This window comes from Chiloscyllium punctatum, chromosome 3 (genome assembly GCF_047496795.1).
Source record: "Chiloscyllium punctatum isolate Juve2018m chromosome 3, sChiPun1.3, whole genome shotgun sequence".
In the NCBI taxonomy this organism is placed as follows: domain Eukaryota; kingdom Metazoa; phylum Chordata; class Chondrichthyes; order Orectolobiformes; family Hemiscylliidae; genus Chiloscyllium; species Chiloscyllium punctatum.
The window spans coordinates 125,226,897-125,247,514 of NC_092741.1; the positions used below are offsets into that span (position 1 = coordinate 125,226,897).

General features: G+C 39.3%; 1 protein-coding gene across 1 annotated transcript in view; it reads right to left on the minus strand.

The window, feature by feature from the left end:
• Window positions 1-1,016: 1,016 nt before the first annotated feature.
• The window catches only part of eloal (elongin A, like), a 118,487-nt gene continuing 98,885 nt past the window's right edge, over window positions 1,017-20,618 (minus strand). Inside the window, exons 8-11 of the mRNA XM_072560284.1 lie at window positions 14,704-14,884; window positions 7,779-7,902; window positions 3,092-3,222; window positions 1,017-1,864 (exon numbers count right to left, since the gene is read on the minus strand). Of these exons, the coding sequence (XP_072416385.1) occupies window positions 1,803-1,864; window positions 3,092-3,222; window positions 7,779-7,902; window positions 14,704-14,884 (498 nt within the window). The 3' untranslated portion in view covers window positions 1,017-1,802. The remainder of the gene's footprint in view (window positions 1,865-3,091; window positions 3,223-7,778; window positions 7,903-14,703; window positions 14,885-20,618) is intronic.

Consider the following 20,618-nt stretch of genomic DNA (forward strand, 5'->3'; position numbering starts at 1 on the left):
CTTGGAATTATATGGATATGCCGGGTAAAAATCACTGATTGAAAACAGAGGGTAGAATTTAATACCAACTACTCCTCCAAATTTCCAGATGAGGGTGGAGTTGAGTCTAAAGGTGCAATTGGGAGGTAGGTACATGAGACTAGACAAGAGGGTGCAGGATCGATATAGTGTCTGGCACTTGCAGGGGAATGGGAGTGTCTGGTTACACAGAGTACCATCCCAATCCCCTCCAAATCAATTACTGGGTTTGCCAGCGGAGGACATGCTTGGGAGTGATACATTCTCAATTTTGAATATTGTCTGATTGCAGGATGCCAAAATTGGGAAAGCCTTGCTTTCCTTGCTTCTCCCCACCCACTCGCATCTCCCTCTGGGGCTCTTGAAGGACCCACTCTAGTACCAGAAACATTCACCACTCTCAATGGTTGATACTGGAGAGCTGCCAGCCTTTGACAGCATCTCAGGTACAGATTTTCACCCAACCGAGTAATCATTAAGACAGGATGCGCAATGCCATTTCATTCTAATTAGCTTCTCCAACTGGTGGGTGAGAACTCCATGGAATCCCAGTAATACTCTCTATTGATTCCTTGTGATAAAGTTAAAGCTTGTACTTTTAAATAAACCTGTTGGACTATAACCTGGTATTGAGATTTTTAAATTTGTCCATGCTGGTCCAAAACATCATTCCTTGTGATAGTCAATGAAAGCGGTAACCTATTATCACTTTGGCAGCAATGACAGATGCCACTAAGTTTCGATCACTTTTGCATCTGAAATTGAAGTCACTATTCAAGGATAAAATTCCATCTGATGTGCAAGTACAAAGCAAATGTAAAAATTTAAATAAGGCATTCATCAAGATCAGATGCATGTCACAAAAGACCAGTTGCCTTGTTTGTAAGTGTGCTCCAATGGGAGTATTGCATGATAATTTAATATTAATCATTTAGTAGTTTGTTCAATGAAATATTTATTTGACAATAATAGCAAGAAGGACAATCAGCCAGCTGCAAATCAACAGATGTAATAAACAAACTATTCATTCAAACAAGGCTTTCAAAGTTCTTTGAAAGTGCTGTCAAGAAAAGCCAGAATCGATTTGTTGAGGATTTTCAAAGTGCTGTACTTCCAAAGTGAATAGAATAAAGTATTTTTAATCAAATGATGCTGACCTGTCTAGAACCTAAGAATCAAGCACTGGTAAAGAAATTGCAATGGGGCAAATTATTTCCTGTCAGGACTCCTTGACTGAGAAACCGGGTACAAGTAATGATCGGATCACAAGGACATGATGCAGTACTAGATTTAGTTGTTTTGTTAACAGCGATCATCAAACATGCTGTTTATTGCAGAGTTTCAGTATTTGTGTTTAAAAAAACTGTCAAGGTGGTCTCCAGTCATGTCCAAATGGTCTGAAAACTACATCCAGATAATACAATCACATGAGAAATGAATTCATTAGACTTTGCACATTCCAAACACTCCAAGGGTAACAAACTCTTTATATCAAATAGATTGCAGCTTTTATTATGAATACAATATACACATATGTCAACTAGAATTGTTTGCAAAACTTTAAATCATTTCAATCTGGCATCTTAGTTCTCTTTTTAAATTTAAGTTTAGACTGCACTTATTCCTCCATAATTTTGCAAATAATCAGCTTTTCCCCAGAAAGTAAATATGTACAAGATGCACTCTTTGGTCAAAATGGTTTACAAAAAGTAAGTGTCTTCTATTTTGAACATTGTATGGTTATATATCACATGAATAGGTGATGCAGCTATTGCCAAGAATATTTATCGTGGACCCAGTCTGTTTTTAAAGGCACGTAAAGATTTTGCCATCATTGGTGCAACCTCTGAAAAATACAAATTTAAGTCAACAATGTTTATCTCCAATGAAAATGCAACATCCACACAGTGCTAGTGTTATTCATACACTGAACATTTTTTTGAAAAAAGACTAATCCATTTCAAATGTGAAAAAAAATTCAGACTAGAGGATCAGAAATTAGGCCATTCAGCCCATCAAGGCTACTCTACCATTCAATCATAGTTGATAAGTTTCTCAACCCCATTCTCCCGCTTTCACCCCATAACCCTTGATAATTAAGAACCTTTCTCCATCTTAAACATGTTCAGTGACCTGGCATCCATAGCCTTCTTTGGCAGTGAATTTCATAGATTCACCACTCTCTGGTTGAAGACGTTTCTCCTTATCTTCGATCTAAAAGGTCTTCCCTGTACACTAAGGCTGTGCTGTCGGGTCCTAGCTCTCCTGCCAATGGAAACATCTTCCCAACATCTACTTTGTTCAGGCCAGTCAGTATTCTGTAGGTTTCTATTAGATCCCCCCTCCTCATCCTTCTAAAATATCAGGCAAAAAATAAATTCACCAAATAAAAATTTCCATTGCTAAATTTAGACTTTGACACATGTTCAAGATGTGCATGCATAGAAGCTCTGAGTTTTCACCTGTACTCAGAGCAAATATATCTTTCGAGATAACACATTTCCAAGATTTTGGAATGAAATACATTGCAGCATTCTCACCCAGTCATAGACTTTCCAAATCAGTCGGATACTGATTTTATTCACAAATCTATCCAATAATTACCACAGCAAAAGTTACAAGATCACCTTGATCCTACAAGTCTTCTATTTAATACCTTAAAATTATTTGAAATAACACGTACATTTTATTTTTATCTAGGTACTAAAGTTGTCCTCAAATTTCTTGGGCATCTGATCTATCCATCAAAATTATAATTTTAAACTACAAAATATTATTTTGGGTCCAGTATTAATACTGTTTTCTAACTAACCAATAGATCCACATCTCTGGGGAAAAAAAATTACTTCCATCAGCTTCTCGCATCAGGCACCCCACACCAACACCCTCCATTAAATAATAGCAAAGTCAGAATAAAGTCCCCAGATTTACTTGCTATATTAACTTTAAACATTGTACGGAGGCATTTCAAGATTTAGAACAATTGGGAACATTACATCATCTCATTGCAATTTTTCTTATAGTAATTGAAACCTCTCTCTGCACTATTTAAAAACAGTTTAAATTTACTTACTTTTAACTTGCTTCTTTACATCTGGGCCAGAGTAACAATTTGGAGTAACACAGCCACTGTTGGCCTTTGGTCTGTCAGAGCAGGCATTTGCCCCAAAGCTAGAGTGTTCTGTACCTGCAACAAACTTCTTCCTAGAGCAGAAAGAAATATAGCTCAGAAACCTGAAAGCTCACGATCATTTTGCATCCTCAGACTTCACTAAAACCAAATTGGAATCCAATGCATCATAGAAATATAAAAACAAAACAAAAAGGACCAACCAGGGCATTCAACTCTTCACACTAGCTTCATCATTAAATATGATCATAGCTGATCATCCAACTCAGCACCCTGTTCCTGCTTTTGTCCCTTTAGCCTAAAGGACTATATCCGAATGTTTTCAAGAAAGCATTGACATTTTGGCCACAAATGCTTTGAGGATTTCACAGGCTCATTAGTCTCTGGGTGAAGAAATTTCTCATCTTAGTCCTAAATGGCCTACCTAGTTTCCTTTGACTATGACCCCAGATCTGAACTCCCTTACAACTAGGAATATCCTTCCTGAATCTACGCTGTCCAATTCTGTTAGATCCTATAAGGTTTAATGAGAATCCACCCATCATTCTTCTCCTCTCCAGAGGATATAGTGGTAACTAATCCAGTCTTCTTACGTCAATCCTGCCATTCTAAGGATAAGTCTGGGAAAATTTTGTTGTACTCCTTCTATAGCCAGAACATCCTTTCTCAGATAAGTAGACTAAAACTGCACACAATACTCCAGGAGTGGTCTTACCAAGGCTCTGTACATTTGCAGCAAGATATCCTTGTTCCTGTACTCCAATCCACTCTCTAGGTAGGCCATAATACCATTTCCCTTCTTCAGCTGCTGGCATAAAAGGACACCCAGATCTTGTTGCACTTCCTCTAATCTATCGCCATTCAGATAACTTATTTTCCTTTTTATTACTAAAACTGACACCCTCACATCTATCCACAATTATACTTCATCTGTCATGCATTTGCGCATTCACTCAATTTGTCCAAATCGGTCCACCCTCACCCAGTTTTGTGTCATCTGAAAGGTTGGAGATATTACATTTAGCACCTTTGTCGAAATAATTAATTTATTATGAATAGCTGGGGTCCAAGTCATGGCCTACCAATCAGAAAGTAGCTTGTTTATTCCTATTCTTTGTTTCTTGACTACCAGCAAGTTCTCTGTGCGTATTAATCCACTACCCACAATCCCACACATTTTAATTTTACAGACTAATCTCTTCTGTGGTATCTTATCTGAACACCTCTGAACGTTCAAAATCAATCACATTGAATCGCTCCCCCTTATCAATTCTACGAGATACATCCTTGAAAAATTCCAATAGATTTGTCCAGCAAGATTTCCTTTTCGTAAATTCATTCTGTCTCTGTCCAATTCCATTATTTTCCAAGCGCTCAGCTATCAAATCATTAATAATGGACATGAACATTTCCCCTCTATTGATGTCAGGCACAAGTGTCCGAAAATTTTCAACTCGATCATTTTTAGAATGGAACTTGATACAGTTGTTTCACAATGGAAAGAATAGTGAAAGGTTTACAATCCAAAACAGATACATTATTTTCACAGAAGTCATTTAGCCCATCTAATCTGCACTGCCTTCTGAAGAGCAGCTGCCTGGATAGAGAACCCCAACCCGATCCCTGCAACCCCACAGTTAGCACTGTCAATACACCTAACCTTCATATCGTTGGACTGTGGGAGGAAACCTGAGCACCCGGAGGAAATGCACGCAGACACAGGGAGAATTGAACCAGGATCCCTGGCACTGAGGCAGCACTGCTAACCACTGAGCCATCGTGCAGCATTTTGCATTAAAGCTGGCAACTATCTTCTCCACTGTACACTGTGTTCCTGATTCTAAACAATGCTTTGGCATAAATTATTGCCTCAACTATTCTTTTATTCATAATCTTAATTTATACAGTGATAGTGCCACTGGACTAGGTAGAAACCCAAGATAACGCTGAGAACACGAGTTCAAGTCTCACCATGATAGCTGGTAGAATTTAAAATTCAATTCATAAATTTGGAATTGAAAGTTAGTTTCAGGGTCATTAAGGAGACTACCAAATATTAGAAAAACAATCTGTTTTCATTAATGTCATTTAGGGAGAGAAGTCTGCCATCCTTACCTGGTCTGGCCTGTGTGACTGTGCACTCAGCAATGTGGTTCACTGTTAACTACTTTCTGAAACTAGCTTAACTACTTTCTCAAAGAGAAATTATAGTGGATAATAAATACTCACCTTGCTAGGCAACACCCATATTTCATGAAAGAATAAATTTTAAAAGGTAACTATAATTAGCTGTGAATAAAGATATTGTAAGCTCACAAAATGTATTATCTGATCTAACATTGAGGAAAAAGTCTTTACGATAACTACATAATTTACAGTAACAAAATTAAATTCCATTTGATTAAGTTATAAATTAAGGACTAAATAATTTAAAACCACTATTTCTGCTTATCGACAGGCATATGGAAGTATTCAATGCAATGCTGCAGAGAGCTCGTTCTTTATAAGTCATCTTATTTTATAAGTTAGTGAAATAATTTGCATTACATCAATTTCCAAGACACTTTCTTTCCATCATGTCACAGCAGAACCTACGAAGGGACAACTTCAAAAGTTGAACTGTGGTTCAAACAAATAATAAATTAAAAGATAAATGAGTCATTTTCAGGTTCACAACCTGTAGGTAACAGGCTGCCAGAAAGATTAATGCTAGGGCCTCAACTACAGTATTTACAATCTTGCATGAAGGGATTGATGTCTGGTTGCTATAGTTACTAATGACCCAAAAGATAGTCTCTCACCTAAGTTTCGAAATGGAAGCAAGCAGTCTGCAAAGGGACACAGAATGAGTCCACAAAAAAAAAGAATTGGCAGATGGAGATTAATGTCGGAAAATGCAAAACCGTCCACTTTGGCATTGCAGAACTTTGCAGTACAGTATGATCCAGGTATTCTGGCATCACAGATATCACTATCCAGCCAATTTGATCCATGCCACATGACACCAAGAAACAGGTGGAGACACTGGACACTGAAAAGGCCATGGGCCCTGACAACAGTCCAGCAACAGCACTGAAGACCCATGGCTCCAAAAGAGTTAAAGGCCTGGAGCCTGTGTCCATTGGAAGAATAGTAGGCAATCTTACTGAAACACACAAGATTTTGTGGGTTGTCAGCAGGATGGAGGGCAAGAGACTATTGCTCCCCATGGAGAAAAAAAAGCAATAGGGAAGAGTTTTAAAAAAGGAACCTTCCATTTAAGTCAGAGATAGAAATGTGAGGCTGTGTCACTTTGCAGACTACTAATTCTTTTCCACAGAGAGCAGTGGAAACAGAATTATTGAACTTTTTTTTGAAAAGGTCAAGTTAGATAGATTTTTGATGATCAAAAAGAATGAGTGGGGAAGGAAGTAAACAGGAAAGGGGAGTTCAGGTCACAAATACATCAGCCACAATTTTATCAAATTGCAGAACAAACATAAAGGTCCAAATGGCCTACCCCTGCTTTTAATTCAAAAACTTGTGCAAATTTAGCCAAAAAAGTATTTTTCCAAACCAAACTGTCCATTAATTGTACTATCATAAGGAGAACAATTGCCCGGAAAAAGTTGGCAAACAAAACATGACAGTATTAACAAGTCACCAGCTGTCCTTAATAACAGATTGAAATGAAATCTTTGTGCAGATTTCCCACAGTAGATTAGCCAGTTGCTAAAATTAGTCAAATTGTATTCACAAAGAGCCAATTTTCAAAATCGAAAGATTACAAAGCTTTGCTCTGTGTTGTATTTTCCAAAATTGTACATTTAAGAGCAACTTGCTTTTATAAACAAAAGAGAAAGGTGAACAGAATATTTCAGCCTATCTCAGTTTCATCACCTGCATTTTACAACACTGGGTAATATTAGTGTCCAGTGTAAAGCAAACAATATTGGGAATGTAAAATTCTGTGTCAGCACAAAGTTGAAGTAGTTTCGGAGGAGGAATTTGGTCCCTTGTTTTTCTGCTGGCTCTGTAATTTTGTCCAATGGGTGAAACTTCTCTACTCTTTCCTTTCTTTGGAATGACATTTCAACCTATTTCCCAACCAAGCTGAGGCCTCTAGATTAATAATCCACTACGAATAGTCACCACTATGCCTTTGCCACCTCTAATTTTCTTTGAGTTCTTCACAATACTGAACACCATTACTAAATCTTCACACAGTCAGTGTCAGACACCTTGGAAACAGACCCTTCGGTCCAACTCATCCATGCCTTCCTTTAACATTCTCTGTTCCAAGGAGAATGATTAGAGCTTCCATCATTTTATAACTGAAGCACATATCCCTGGCATTATTCTCATTATTCTCCACTATGCCCTCTCCAAGGTCTTAGTATCAAAGGGTGGTACGTAAAATTAATCTCAGTATTCCAGCTGCTTCCTAACCAGTGATTTATAAGTTTTAGCATAACCTCCTTCGAAATGTATTATCCCCTCTTACTGTGAGTAGAAATTACCTTAACCTGCACCTCACTATTCACTGGTATATGACACTAGGTCATATATTCACAGACAGTTCCAACATGCACAAATTTAATTTTAAACATGCTTTGTTTGTTAGTGCACATTATACATAAAGAATATTTACTTGTTTTTTCCGAAGGGAGAGTTCAGAAGGGCAGAGCATGAAGTGCCATGTTTTCCTTGTTGGCGTAGAATGCTTCTTGGTGGCTTTGCAGATGTATTTACATATGCTAATTTCACTTGACGGCCTGAGGAGAGAATGGTTGCTCAAATCGTTAACCTTTTGGCATATTCTAGCATCGCAATGGACATTTGCTGGTCCAATAAACTTGATGTCATTCCCAGCTGCTATGCTAGTGATGTGACAATTTTTTTTTAAAACACACACTAACAATGGTAACTTGATGTCATCTTCTCTACTCAAGGAGCAGGCATAAGAGATTTCTATATGCTGAAAAACAAATTATTTTCAAACCAAATCGCATTTTTTGCGGCTTACAGACAAAACATGATGATACTGACATAGATACCTCAAGAACTTTTAAAATAATCTCCAGCCACAAAAAAAAAATCTACAGTCAGTCAATACAACAGCAAAAAAGTAAAGCCTCGGATTTGGAAATTAGACAACAGGATGTCTAGCAGAAGCTGGCCAGCAATGGTCTTTTGAGCCTGCTCCTCCATTTAATACAATTGTAGCAAATCTTCTGCTCTTAAACCACTTTCCCATTTGCAACTCCAATGATCTTTCAGAGAATTGAGGTATAAAATTATGTTCTCTCAGATTTAAATATACATGAAGAAGAAGCATTCGCAGCCCTCTGGGCTGAGAAATTAAAAGGATTACAATCCTTGGAGCAAAAAAAAAGCTTCACCTCGTCACGATCTTAGGTGGCCAACTCCTTATTCTAAGATTGTGTTCCCTGACTCTAGGTTCCTCAAATCATAAGGGAAAGAGAACTTTCCAGTATTTAACAAATAACAGGGCCCTTCAGATTCTTGTATGAATCTATAAGATCACTTCTAATTTTTCTAAACTCCACAGCATCATTATCTCATTACAGGAACTGATTTAGTGATTCTCTGCTGCATCCTCTCCAATGTAAGCATATTCCTCTTTACATACAAAGACAGGAATTGCACACAATGTTCCAAGTATGGACTCATTAGAGCCCTATTCAACTATAGAAAGACTTCCTTAGTCTTGTACTCTAATCCCTTGCAAAAAAAAGATAATATGCTAACTGCTTGCTAGATCTGTGTGCAAACTTTCCATTTCCTTGTACAAGTAACTAATGTTTTTTAAAACATGCTTTTTACCAAAAAAACATTACTCATAACGCTTGTAAAAGATTCATGCCTGTTCAAAGAATGTTCTGCTTTTCTACTTTTACTGCCAAAGTGAATAACCTCACAATTATCCATACTTTTCTGTATTTGCCACCTCACTGCTCACTCAGTTACTCAGCTTCTTAGCAGCTGTTGCATCTTCTTCAGAGCTTACATTCCCACCTCTCTGTCTTCAGCAAATTTGGATCTATGCATCACTCCTCAGCCTCTTCGTTCAAATCAGTAATATTGATTGTAAACAGCTACGGTCTGGCACTGATCATGTGGCACACCACTCTTTAGAATTCACCACCTTGAAAATGCACTGTTTTATCCCCATCCTATGCTTCCTGTCTATTTACCAGACTCTGTTCATGTTATTCTGAGACAGTATTAATCTTTTGCATGGCACCTTGTTAAATCAAGTTGCCCTGCTTACAGAATAGCATTTTTTTAAAAAAAGTCAGCTCTCAAAACAGTTCTTTTGGAAGGTGATGTTTCAATTTAGGCTTGGAACAATAATTCAAATGTGCTTTTGGAAAAAAAACTTGCAAAACTGCATATGTATTGAAAGGGGTGGTTGTAGGGATTGTTTTTGGTGTTGGTAGTTACCCCCCAAAACATTCACAAATTTCTGCAGACTGGAAGGTAGTAAACGTAGCCCAAAGCTTAAAAAAGGTAGTAGAGAGAGAAAAATGGAGAACTATCAGCTGGTTAGCCTGAAGTAAGTAGACACTATTAATGTTCCTCACTGTTATAAAAAATAGTACACTTAGAATGATCTGCTTGGGCAACAAAAAAATTGAACGAAGAAAGGTGATTGATCATGTTTGACAAATTTGTTCAACCTTTGAGAATGTTATTAGCATAATAGATATGGGGAAAACCAGTGGTTGCGGTGTATTCTGATTTTCAAAAGGCATTCAATAAGATCTCACACAAGAAGTTCGCAAATAAAGTTAGATTGGGAAACATACTAACCTGGATGAAGAATTGGTTAATAACAGAAAACAGGGAGCTGGAATAAATGGTCATTCTTGGGTTGCCAGGTGGTAAGTAATTGGGCATCACAAAGATCACTGCTGAGGTCAAACATATTCACAACTGATATCAATGATTTGCATGTGGGTGCCAAATACAATATGTCCAGGTTTGTTGGTGACGCAAAGTTAGTGGCAGATAAAAGCATGGCAGGGATGCGAAAAGGCTTCAAAGGAATTACAACCCACCCTCCCATCCTGGCACCTTCCCCTTCCACCGCAGGAATTGCAAATCCCGCACCCACACCTCCTCCCTCACCTCCATCCAAGGCCTTCTAGGAGCCTTCCACATCCAAAGTTTTACCTGCACATTCACCAATATCATTTTTATTGTATCCGTTGCTCCCAGTGCAGTCTCCTCTACATTGGGGAGACTGGACGCCTCCTAGCAGAGCACTTTAGGGAACATCTCCGGGACACCCGCACCAAACAACCCCACCGCCCTGTGGCCCAACATTTCAACTCCCCCTCCCACTCTGCCGAGGACATGGAGGTCCTGGGCCTCCTTCACCGCCGCTCCCTCACCACCAGACACCTGGAGGAAGAACACCTCATCTTCCGCCTCGGAACACTTCAACCCCAGGGCATCAATGTGGACTTCAACAGTTTCCTCATTTCCCCTTCCCCAACCTCACCCCAGTTCCAAACTTCCAGCTCAGCACTGTCCCCATGACTTGTCCTACCTGCCTATCTTCTTTTCCACCTATCCACTCCACCCTCCTCCCTGACCTATTGTACTCCATGCTACTTTCTCCCCACCCCCACCCTCCTCTCACTTATCTCTCCACCCTTCAGGCTCTCTGCCTGTACTCCTGATGAAGGGCTTTTGCCTGAAACGTCGATTTTCCTGCTCCTCAGATGCTGCCTGAACTGCTGTGCTCTTCCAGCACCACTAATCCAGAATCTGATTTCCAGCATCTGCAGTCATTGTTTTTAACCTTCAAAGGAATTTAGATAGGCTAAGGCAAGACATGGCAGATGGAATACAATATGGAAAAATGCAAATTTATTCACTTTGGTAGGAAAAACAGAAATGCAGCTACCTTTTTAAGTAATTGTTTACATTGTTGCAATACCTAGCACACAATCCAAGCTCTGTTCCTATTGACTGAGTGAAGACGCTACACTGACTCTATTACAAAGACAACACGACTGAAGGAGAGGTGGGTACCTTTATACCGGAATGTCACATCACAGGATGCCATGCAAATGTTTTAAAGTGACAGGCCTTCAAGTTTGGAATCTGCTACAATACAACAAAGGAGGCAGCACCCATATTCACTTAAGTTCAGAAGAATGAGAGGAGATTTCATTGAAGCATTCAAAATTCTTACAGGACCGAACAGGGTAGATATAGGAAAGAATTTTTTCATGGCAAGACGGGTCTCCTTGGTGATTGTTCTTGATTGTCAGGAAGTCGACTGAGGATCCTGGTCTGGCCTACATGCGACTCCATAAACACAGCAATGTGGTTGACTCAACTGCCCTCTAAGCAATTATGAATGGGTAATAAATGATATCCACATTCTGTGAATGATTTTTAAACAAAAAGATCATGTTGACTCAGCCCAATACTGTCACTTAAGTGCTCTGCAGTTCCAACTTTTATGATGGACTCGATCTAGCATTTTTCCCACTACTGATAACAAGCTAGCCAGTCTGTAATTTGCTATATTGTCTCAGCCTCCTTTTTCAAATAGTGGGGTGTTACGTGAGCTACCCTCTAATCCAATGAAACTGTACCAGAGTGTATAGAATGTTGGAAAATGACCACTAATGCAGCTGCTATTTGTAGGGTCACTTTCTTAAGTACTCGGAGATGAAAGTTATCAAGATTTGGGGATTATCTGTCTTTAATCCTTATAGTTTCCCCAATGCCATTTCTCTACCGATATCAATTTCTTTCAATTCCTCCATCCCATTAGGCCCTAGCTCCCCAGGTTTTTGGGACATTATTTAGATTAGATTAGATTAGATTACTTACAGTGTGGAAACAGGCCCTTCGGCCCAACAAGTCCACACCGCCCTGCCGAAGCGCAACCCACCCATACCACTACATTTACCCTTTACCTAACACTACGGGCAATTTTAGCATGGCCAATTCACCTGACCTGCACATCTTTTTGGACTGTGGGAGGAAACTGGAGCACCCGGAGGAAACCCACGCAGACACGGGGAGAATGTGCAAACTCCACACAGTTAGTCGCCTGAGGTGGGAATTGAACCCGGATCTCTGGCGCTGTGAGGCAGCAGTGCTAACCACTGTGCCACCGTGCCACCCACAAGCGTCTCGTCAAGATAGATCTAAAGCATGTATTTAATTGGTCTGCCATCTCTTTCTTCCCTGGTTCTGGATGATTGTCCTCAATTAGAATTTCAACTCCAAATTTCATTTGAATTCAAATTCCACAATATGTTATGGCAGAATTTAAACTTAGGTCCCCAGGACAATGGCTCTCTGGTTTATCTCTGGATTACTCGTCGAGTGATAACACCACGAGAGCATCACTTCCTCTTATTTATGAAGTGGACATTATGCTTGACAAATCTAGAATTTTTTTGAGGATGTAACTGGTAGATTGGATAAGGAGAGCCAGTGAATTTGGTATATTTGGATTTTAAAGTCCCAAGAAAGAAATTAGGATGCAAAATTGAAGAACGTGGGAAACAAGAATGTGGATAGAGAAACAGTTAGAGAGAGAATCAGAATAAATAGCCCTTGAGTGGCAGGCAGTAACTGGTGTGATACCACATGGGATTAGTGTTTGGACCCCAGCATTTCATAAGTTAATGACTTAGATGAGAAAACATCATGTCATATTGCCAAGGTTGCAGATGACAAAACTGGGTGGGAGAGTGAACGGAAAGGAGGACGCAGAGAAGTTATGCAATTTGGACAAAGTGCATAGCAGATGAAGCATCATGCAGATAAATATCAAGCTATCCACTTCTGGCAAAAAATAGGCAGGCAAGTTAATCTGTTGCTATTCAGATGTGAGAGGAGGTGGTGCAACAAGACCTGGGTGTCCTTGTCTACCAGTCACTGAAAGTAAGCATGCAGGTCCACAGGCAAATGGTATGCTGGCCTTCATAACAAGAGAATTTGAGTACAGAAGGTGATAGATGAAGGAGCGACACTCCGAAAGCTAGTGTGCTTCCAATTAAACCTGTTGGACCAAAACCTGGTGTTGTGCGATTTTTAACTTGGATCAGTTAGGACTACATTCACAAGAGTTCAGAAGAATGAGGGGGAAGTTCATATAAACCTATAACATTTTAACAGAGTTAGACAGTTTAGATCTCGGAAGGATGTTCTCAAAGTCCTAGCTGTCCAGAACTAAAGACCATAGTCTATTGATAAGGGTAGGCATTTTAGGACAGAAATGAGGAGAAATTTATTCACTCTGAAAGTGAAATTTTCTGCCACAAAATGGTCAAGGCCAAAACGTTGAAAACTTTCATGAAAGATGTAGCTACCATTCTTGGGATAACAAGATCAAAGGATCTGGGGAGAAAGCAGGAACACTCTAATTTTAGATTAGATTACTTAGTGTGGAAACAGGCCCTTCGGCCCAACAAGTCCACACCGACCCACCGAAGGTCAACCCCTACATTTTACCTCTTCACTTAACACTACAGGCAGTTTAGCATGGCCAATTCACCTAACCTGCACATCTTTGGACTGTGGGAGTAAACCGGAGCACCCGGAGGAAACCCACGCAGACACGGGGAGAATGTGCAAACTCCACACACTCAGTCGCTGGAGGAGGGAACTGAACCCAGGTCTCTGGCGCTGCAAGACAGCAGTGCTAACCACTGTGCCACGGTGCCGCCCATTGTGTTGGATTGGATGATCAGCCAAGTTCATACTGAATGGCAGAGCAGGCTTTAAGGGCAAATTAGTCTATTCCTGCACCTATTTACTAGGTTCCTATGTTTATGCTTCTATAACACCACCTTAGAGCAAGAGATAGATCACCTAGGACTGAGAAGAGGAAATATTTCTTCATCCAGAAGATTGCAGATCTATGGAATTTTTTTACTTCAGACAGCTGTGGAGACTCCATCATCGACTATGTTCAACTCGGCACTCAATAGGTTTCAAATGATTAAAAGATAGCAAGGATATGGATATGGAGATATGCAGGAAAATGGTATTGAGATAGAAGATCATCCACAATGTAGTTGAATAGTGGAGCAGGCACAAGAGGCCAAATGGCCTATTCCTGCTTCCATTTCCTACTTTCAGGTTCAGAAGGAAGCTTATTTCGCTGTCTTTATTTTATGGTTAAAGTGAACGCTGTGGGCAGCGCATCAAAATTCTTGAAACTTAACTTGAAAGATTTAACTACAAAAAGCCAACATATAGCTGTTGCAAGGTCCCCTTCAAACTTTCCAAATCATTGCTTTCAACATTTGCCTTGCATTCTCAATAAAAATAGATTATCAAAATGCCATGTGCAAAATTCTTCAAGTAGGTCAGTGAAAGAGGAATTTTCAGTGTACATTGAATTTAATTTAACTTCATTTCAAATTAACATGAAGAAACTAGAGGGTCACTTCTTGCAGTGACCTGTAGCTCCAGCTTAATAATACACAATAATTTTGTAACATTATAATAAATCAGCAGTATAACTGTTTCATGGTCCCATCTTAAAAGTATGTTAAGTTCACACTAACCTTTGGGCTTGTTAGCATGTGCAGAGCTAATGCTTTGTGTCAATATTTTTAGTTTCTGCTCTCTTTCATCATAAAGCCTCAGATATAGCTCACGCCATGATTCAAACTCCTGGGGCTCCTCATTTTTGAAATCTTTTTTAGAATGCTTCATCCAGAAATGACTGGTCTGTTCAGTAAAACTCTGTTTAAGGTAACAAACAAAACACCAAAGAACCTCATCAAAAGTAAAAAAGAGTACAAGTCATTGAATGTTCAGTTTTGTACATAAACATTTAACCTGTAGATATGTCCTGTAAATTAAAAAACAGAATGCTGAATTGAAAGAATGCATTATTTAAAAATAATCCATTGTTAAGATGATGTCAGATTTCCCAAATTATTGATCATGACTTGAATTGTTCAGTTTCTCACTCAATTTTCAGCTACATGCCAGGGTGTGGTCAAGTTTTATTACTGTAATCCAAAAACTCTTGACATATTAAAATCATCAAATCACAACTAGCTTTCATCCATTTTTGTCCCAATAACCTATCTGCCACAATTTGGCCCACTCGCCTAACTTATCTATATCCATTTGTAAGGTTCTTATTTCCTCACTGCAATTTACAATCCTGTGTATTTTTGTGTCGACTGAAAATTTGGCTATAGAACCTTCTATCCCTGTAACCAAGTCATTAACCTTTTAAGCAAGAACATTCAAAAGTTGATTGGGGGCAGCTATCACAGGAAAAGGGATGGATGGAAAGTGGGAGGCCTTCAAAAAAAATGAGTGAACAAACGTCCAGAGACAGTATGTTCCTGTTATTCAAAGGGCAAGGTTGGTGGATGTAGGGAATACTGGATGACAAGAGAAATTGAGGTTCTGATCAAGAAAAGGTTGGTATATGTCAGGTATAGACAGCAGGGATTGAGTGAATCCCTTGAGGAGTATGAGTATACTCAAGATGGAAATCAGGAAGGCAGAACGGGGACATGAGATATCTTTGGCAAATAGGGTTAAGGAGAATCCAAACAATTTCTACAGATACAAAATCGAAACTAGGGAGAGAATAGGGTCCCTTAAAGTTCAACAAAGCCACCTATCTGTGGAACCCATAGGAGATGGGTATTTCATGTCAGTGTTTACTGTGGAGAAGGATATGGAAGTTGGAGAAATAAATAATGATATCTTAAAATTATTACAGAGGTGGTGGTGCTGGACATCTTAAAATGTGTAAAGGTGGATAAATCCCCAGGACCTGATCAATGTACCCCAGAACTTCTTGTGAAGTTAGGGAAGTGATTGCTAGGCCCCTTGCGAAGATAGTTGTACCACTGAGCGCCATGTGTGAGGTGCTGGAAGACTGGAGGTTGGCTAATGTGGTGCCAATATTTAAGATGGTAAGGAAAGGCCAGGGAATTGTAGACCAGTGAGCCTGACGTCAGTGGATGATAAGTTGTTGGAGGGGATTCTGAGAAACAGGATTTATATGTACTTGGAAAGGCAAGGACTGATTAGCGATACAGATCGTTAGGTTATAACATGACATTTGCGGTTCTCTGCAACCTTCTGCTTTAGAAAAGTGTGTTATGGAGAACTGCTGTAGAAAATCATGCTGTGGAAGAACGCTACACCTGTTCAGTAGAAAGCTCATGTTATCCAAACAGTATTCACAACTTGTCAATCATGTTATAGTCAATTCACGTTGACAAAATGCGTGTTACACCAGAACGATCTGTAGTTAAAATGGTTTTGCACATGGAAAATCATGTCTCAATAACTTGATTGAGTTTTGTGAAGATGATGATTGGTGAAGGCAGAGCAGTAGACATTGTCTATATGGAGTTCAGCAAGGAGTTTGAGAAGGTTCTATATGGTAGATTGGTTAGCAAGGTTAGATCATGTGAAATATAGCCATTTGGACACAAAATTGGCTTGAATGTAGGAGAGAGTGTGATGGTAAACAGTTCATTTTCAGACTGGAGGCCTGTGACAAGTGGGCTCTGCAAGAATCGGTGCTGCGTCCACTGCTTGATGTCATTTATATAAATTATTTGGATGTGAACACAGGAGGTATGGTAAGTTTGCAGATGACAGCACAATTGGTGGTGTACTGGACAGCAAAGATGGTTACCTCAGAGTGCAATGGGACCTTGATCAGTGAGCAAATGGTCCAAGGATGTCAGATGGAATTTAAATCTTGAAAAATATGAGGTGCTGCAATTTGGAAAGGCAAACCAGGGCAGGACTTATAGACTTAATGGTAAGAGGAGTGTCGTTGAACAAAGAGACTTTGGAGTGCAGGTTCATAGTTCTTTGAACCTGGAGTCGCAGGTAGATAGGATAGTGAAGGTAGTGTTTGGTACACTTGCCTAAAATTGGTCAGTGCATTGAATTTAGGAGTTGGGAAGTCATATTGCGGTTGAACAGGACATTTGTTAGACCGCTTTTGGAATACTGCATTCAATTTTGATCTTCCTACTATAGAAAAGATGTTGAGAAACTTGAAAGGGTTCAGAAAAGAAATACAAGGAGTTTGCCAGGGTGGGGGTGTTTGAGCTATAGGGAGAGGCTGAATAGGCTGGGGCTATTTTCCCTGGAGCATTGGAGGCTGAGAGATGACCTTACAGGAGGTTTATTAAATCATGGGCAGCATAGATAGGATGAATACCCAAGGTCTTTTCCCCAGAGCTTGAGAAGTCAAATTAGACAGCATAAGTCGAGGATGAGGAGGAAGATTTAAAAGGGACCTAAGGGGCAACATTTTAATGCAGAGGGTGGTGGGTGTATGGAATGAGCTGCCAGAGGAAATGGTAGAGGCTGGTACAATTACAACAATTAAAAAGGGATCTGGATGGTTATGTCAATAGGAAGGGTTTAGACAGATATGGGCCAAATGCTGGCAAATGGGACTAGATCAGTTTGGGATATCTGGTCAGCATGAATGAATTGGACTGAAGTGTTGGCTTCCGTGTTATATAATGCTATGATTATGACTCATGACTATCAAAGAGGAAAGACACCATGAATTTACTTTTGTAAGAATTTTGCCCCAGCTCTCCAAAAGTGAAAGAGGACAAAAAGTAAATTAAGTGTTTGCAGATCTGGCAAATAAATCTCAATTGTTGGAAATTTGAGGCAAAAAGAACCTGACCTTCAATTAACTACATTTAACCCATACTTCCTTACCCCCCCAACTCATCTTCTAATCAGTAGTTTTTTTATTGTAGGAAACCCTCAAGAAGTTTTACTGTTTTCAGTGTATTTCTTGTCCACTTAGATATATCAGATGTATACCCATATATACACATTATATACACATGTACCATATGCATTTCAACCATAATTGAAACAGTCTTCATTTGCAAGTTAAAATACAAGAATCAAATGTTAACTCAAAAGAGGATACCTTTCAACAAAGGAACTAGAACTACTCCTGGGAGCTTTGATTAGTCTTTCATTTGTTTTCATAGAAGAGGTAGTGGAAGATTTTCTCAACATTTAACAAAAACATCAAAAACAGAAAATATGATCATTCATAGATTTCTAAAAAAAAGTTTTCCTTTTCAAACCTTTTGAATTCTGCAATTCCCCATATTAATTTCTCATACTATTCATTCATTATCCAGTATTAGAGGAGAAAAGAATTACTCCGATTAAATACTGGGTAAACCAAAGTTAATTTTTTCAGACCCTGCCCTAAACCCTGGTCCCCAGCCAACTGTTCAAGATCTCAGCACCCAGCCGGAACTTCAGATGAGCTTCAAATGCACATTTGCTCTATCACCTAATCCTTTTATGTCCACTTTTGTAATATCATCTAGCTCTAACCTCACCTCAACTAACTGTTGACCTTTATCCATTACTTTGTTACCTTTAGTTTCAACCATATAACATACTAAACCCTGCAGCCTCCAAATCTCCACTCTCTATAAAACTGAACTCTTTAAAAATAATGCTGTCTATATCCTAAATCACATTGACCATAGAGGTAATGAGTGAATAGGAATCACTGACCTAAACAGGCTCTTTGTTAAGCAGTACCACAAATTTTATAATTCTCAAGCTTATTTAAAAATCCTTCCCAATTCGAGTAAGTTTCTTCAACCTTAAACCTTTTTAAGATACTTCTGGTCTTGCAGTTCTCCTCCCTTGAACATACAGAATTCAAATCACTCCACTTCATGGTGAACATACCTTCAGCTGTCTGGCCCATGTGTTCTGGAATCCCCTCTTTAACTTCTCAGCATTGTTAACCCCCTTTAAGACACTCCTTAATACTTACCCTCTTCAATCAGTTTTTGGTCACCTGATATCTTATGCAGCTTGGTGCCAAATTATATTTAATATTGCTCCTGTAGAGATAGCTTTGGAAACATTATTACATTAAACCATCTATACACATTCATATACATATATATTATTCTTTGGAGTAACAAATAGTGAACAGGGAAATCTATTATAAGCAATAGATTCCAATTTTCAACACATCTTTAAAAAAAGACTATGGGAAGCTACACAAAATGACAAAAGGGTGGCAAAAACTGTCTTTCACAGGGTTTATGATGTCTGGGCTACATAAAATGCTTTGGTAGAATTTATGTGTGGGCAAGGGCTCACCTTGGATTCAAATTGGCTTTGGAAACAAAGTAAAATTTTTAAAAACTTGCAACAGCACCGTGGCAGAAATAGTTTATATTGAACGTAAGAACTATGATCGGGAGTAGGCTGTCTAGCCCTTCGCGCCTGCTCCACCATTCAATAAGATCATGGCTGATCTTTTTGTGGCCTCAGCTCCAGTCAGCTGCCCTCTAACCATAACCCTTAATTCCTTTACTGTTCAAAAAAATTATACATCTTAGCTTTAGAAACATTTACTGAGGAAGCCTTAACCACTTCAGTGGGCAGGGAATTCCTCAGATTCACAATCCTCTGGGTGAAGAAATTTCTTCTCAATTCAGACGCAAGTCTGCTCTCCCTAATTTTGAGGCTATGCCCTCTTGTCCTAGTTTCACCCACCAGGGGAAACATCCTCTCTACATCTTCTCTATTCCCTTCATAATTTTATGTTTCTATAAGATTGCCCCTCATTCTAAATTCCAATGAATATAATCCCAGTCTACTCAGTCTCTCCTCATAAGCCAAACCCCCCAACTCCAGAGTCAACCTAGTGAACCTCCTCTGCACCCAATCTAGTGACAGGATATCCTTTCTCTAGTAAGGAGACCAAAACTGCACACAGTACTGCAGCTGTGGCCTAAGCAGCACTATACAGCTGCAACATAACCCCTCTGCTTTTAAACTCAATCCCTTTAACAATTCTATTTGCCTTCTTAATTACCTGTTGCATCTGCAAACCAACCTTCTGTGATCCTTGCACAAGGACAACTAGGTCTCTATAGCAGCATGCTGCAATTTCTTATCATTCAAGTAATAGTCCTTTTTATTATTCCGACTGAAATGGATGACTTCACATTTATTAACACTGTACTCCATCTGCCAGACTTTGCCCACTCATTTAAACCATTGATGTCCCTTTGCGAAGTTTCACAGTGCCACTCATCTTAGTGTCACCTGCAAACTTTCACACACTACATGCAGTCCCCAACTCTAAATCATCGATGTAAATTGTGAATAATTACAATCCCAACACTGAACTCTGAGGCACGTCACTAAACACTGATTGCCAACCAGAATAGCATTCATTTATTCCCACTTTTTGCTTACCATTTTTACTCATCCTCTATCCATGCTAATACAGGCCGTTCGTCTTTATCTTATGCAGCAGCCTTTTACATGGCACCTTGCTGAATGTCTTTTGAAAATCTAGATACACCACATCTACTGGGTTCCCGTTGTCCACCATGCTTGTAATGTTTTCACAGAATTCTAGTAGATTAGTTAAGCATGACTTGCCTTTCAGAACGCACACTGC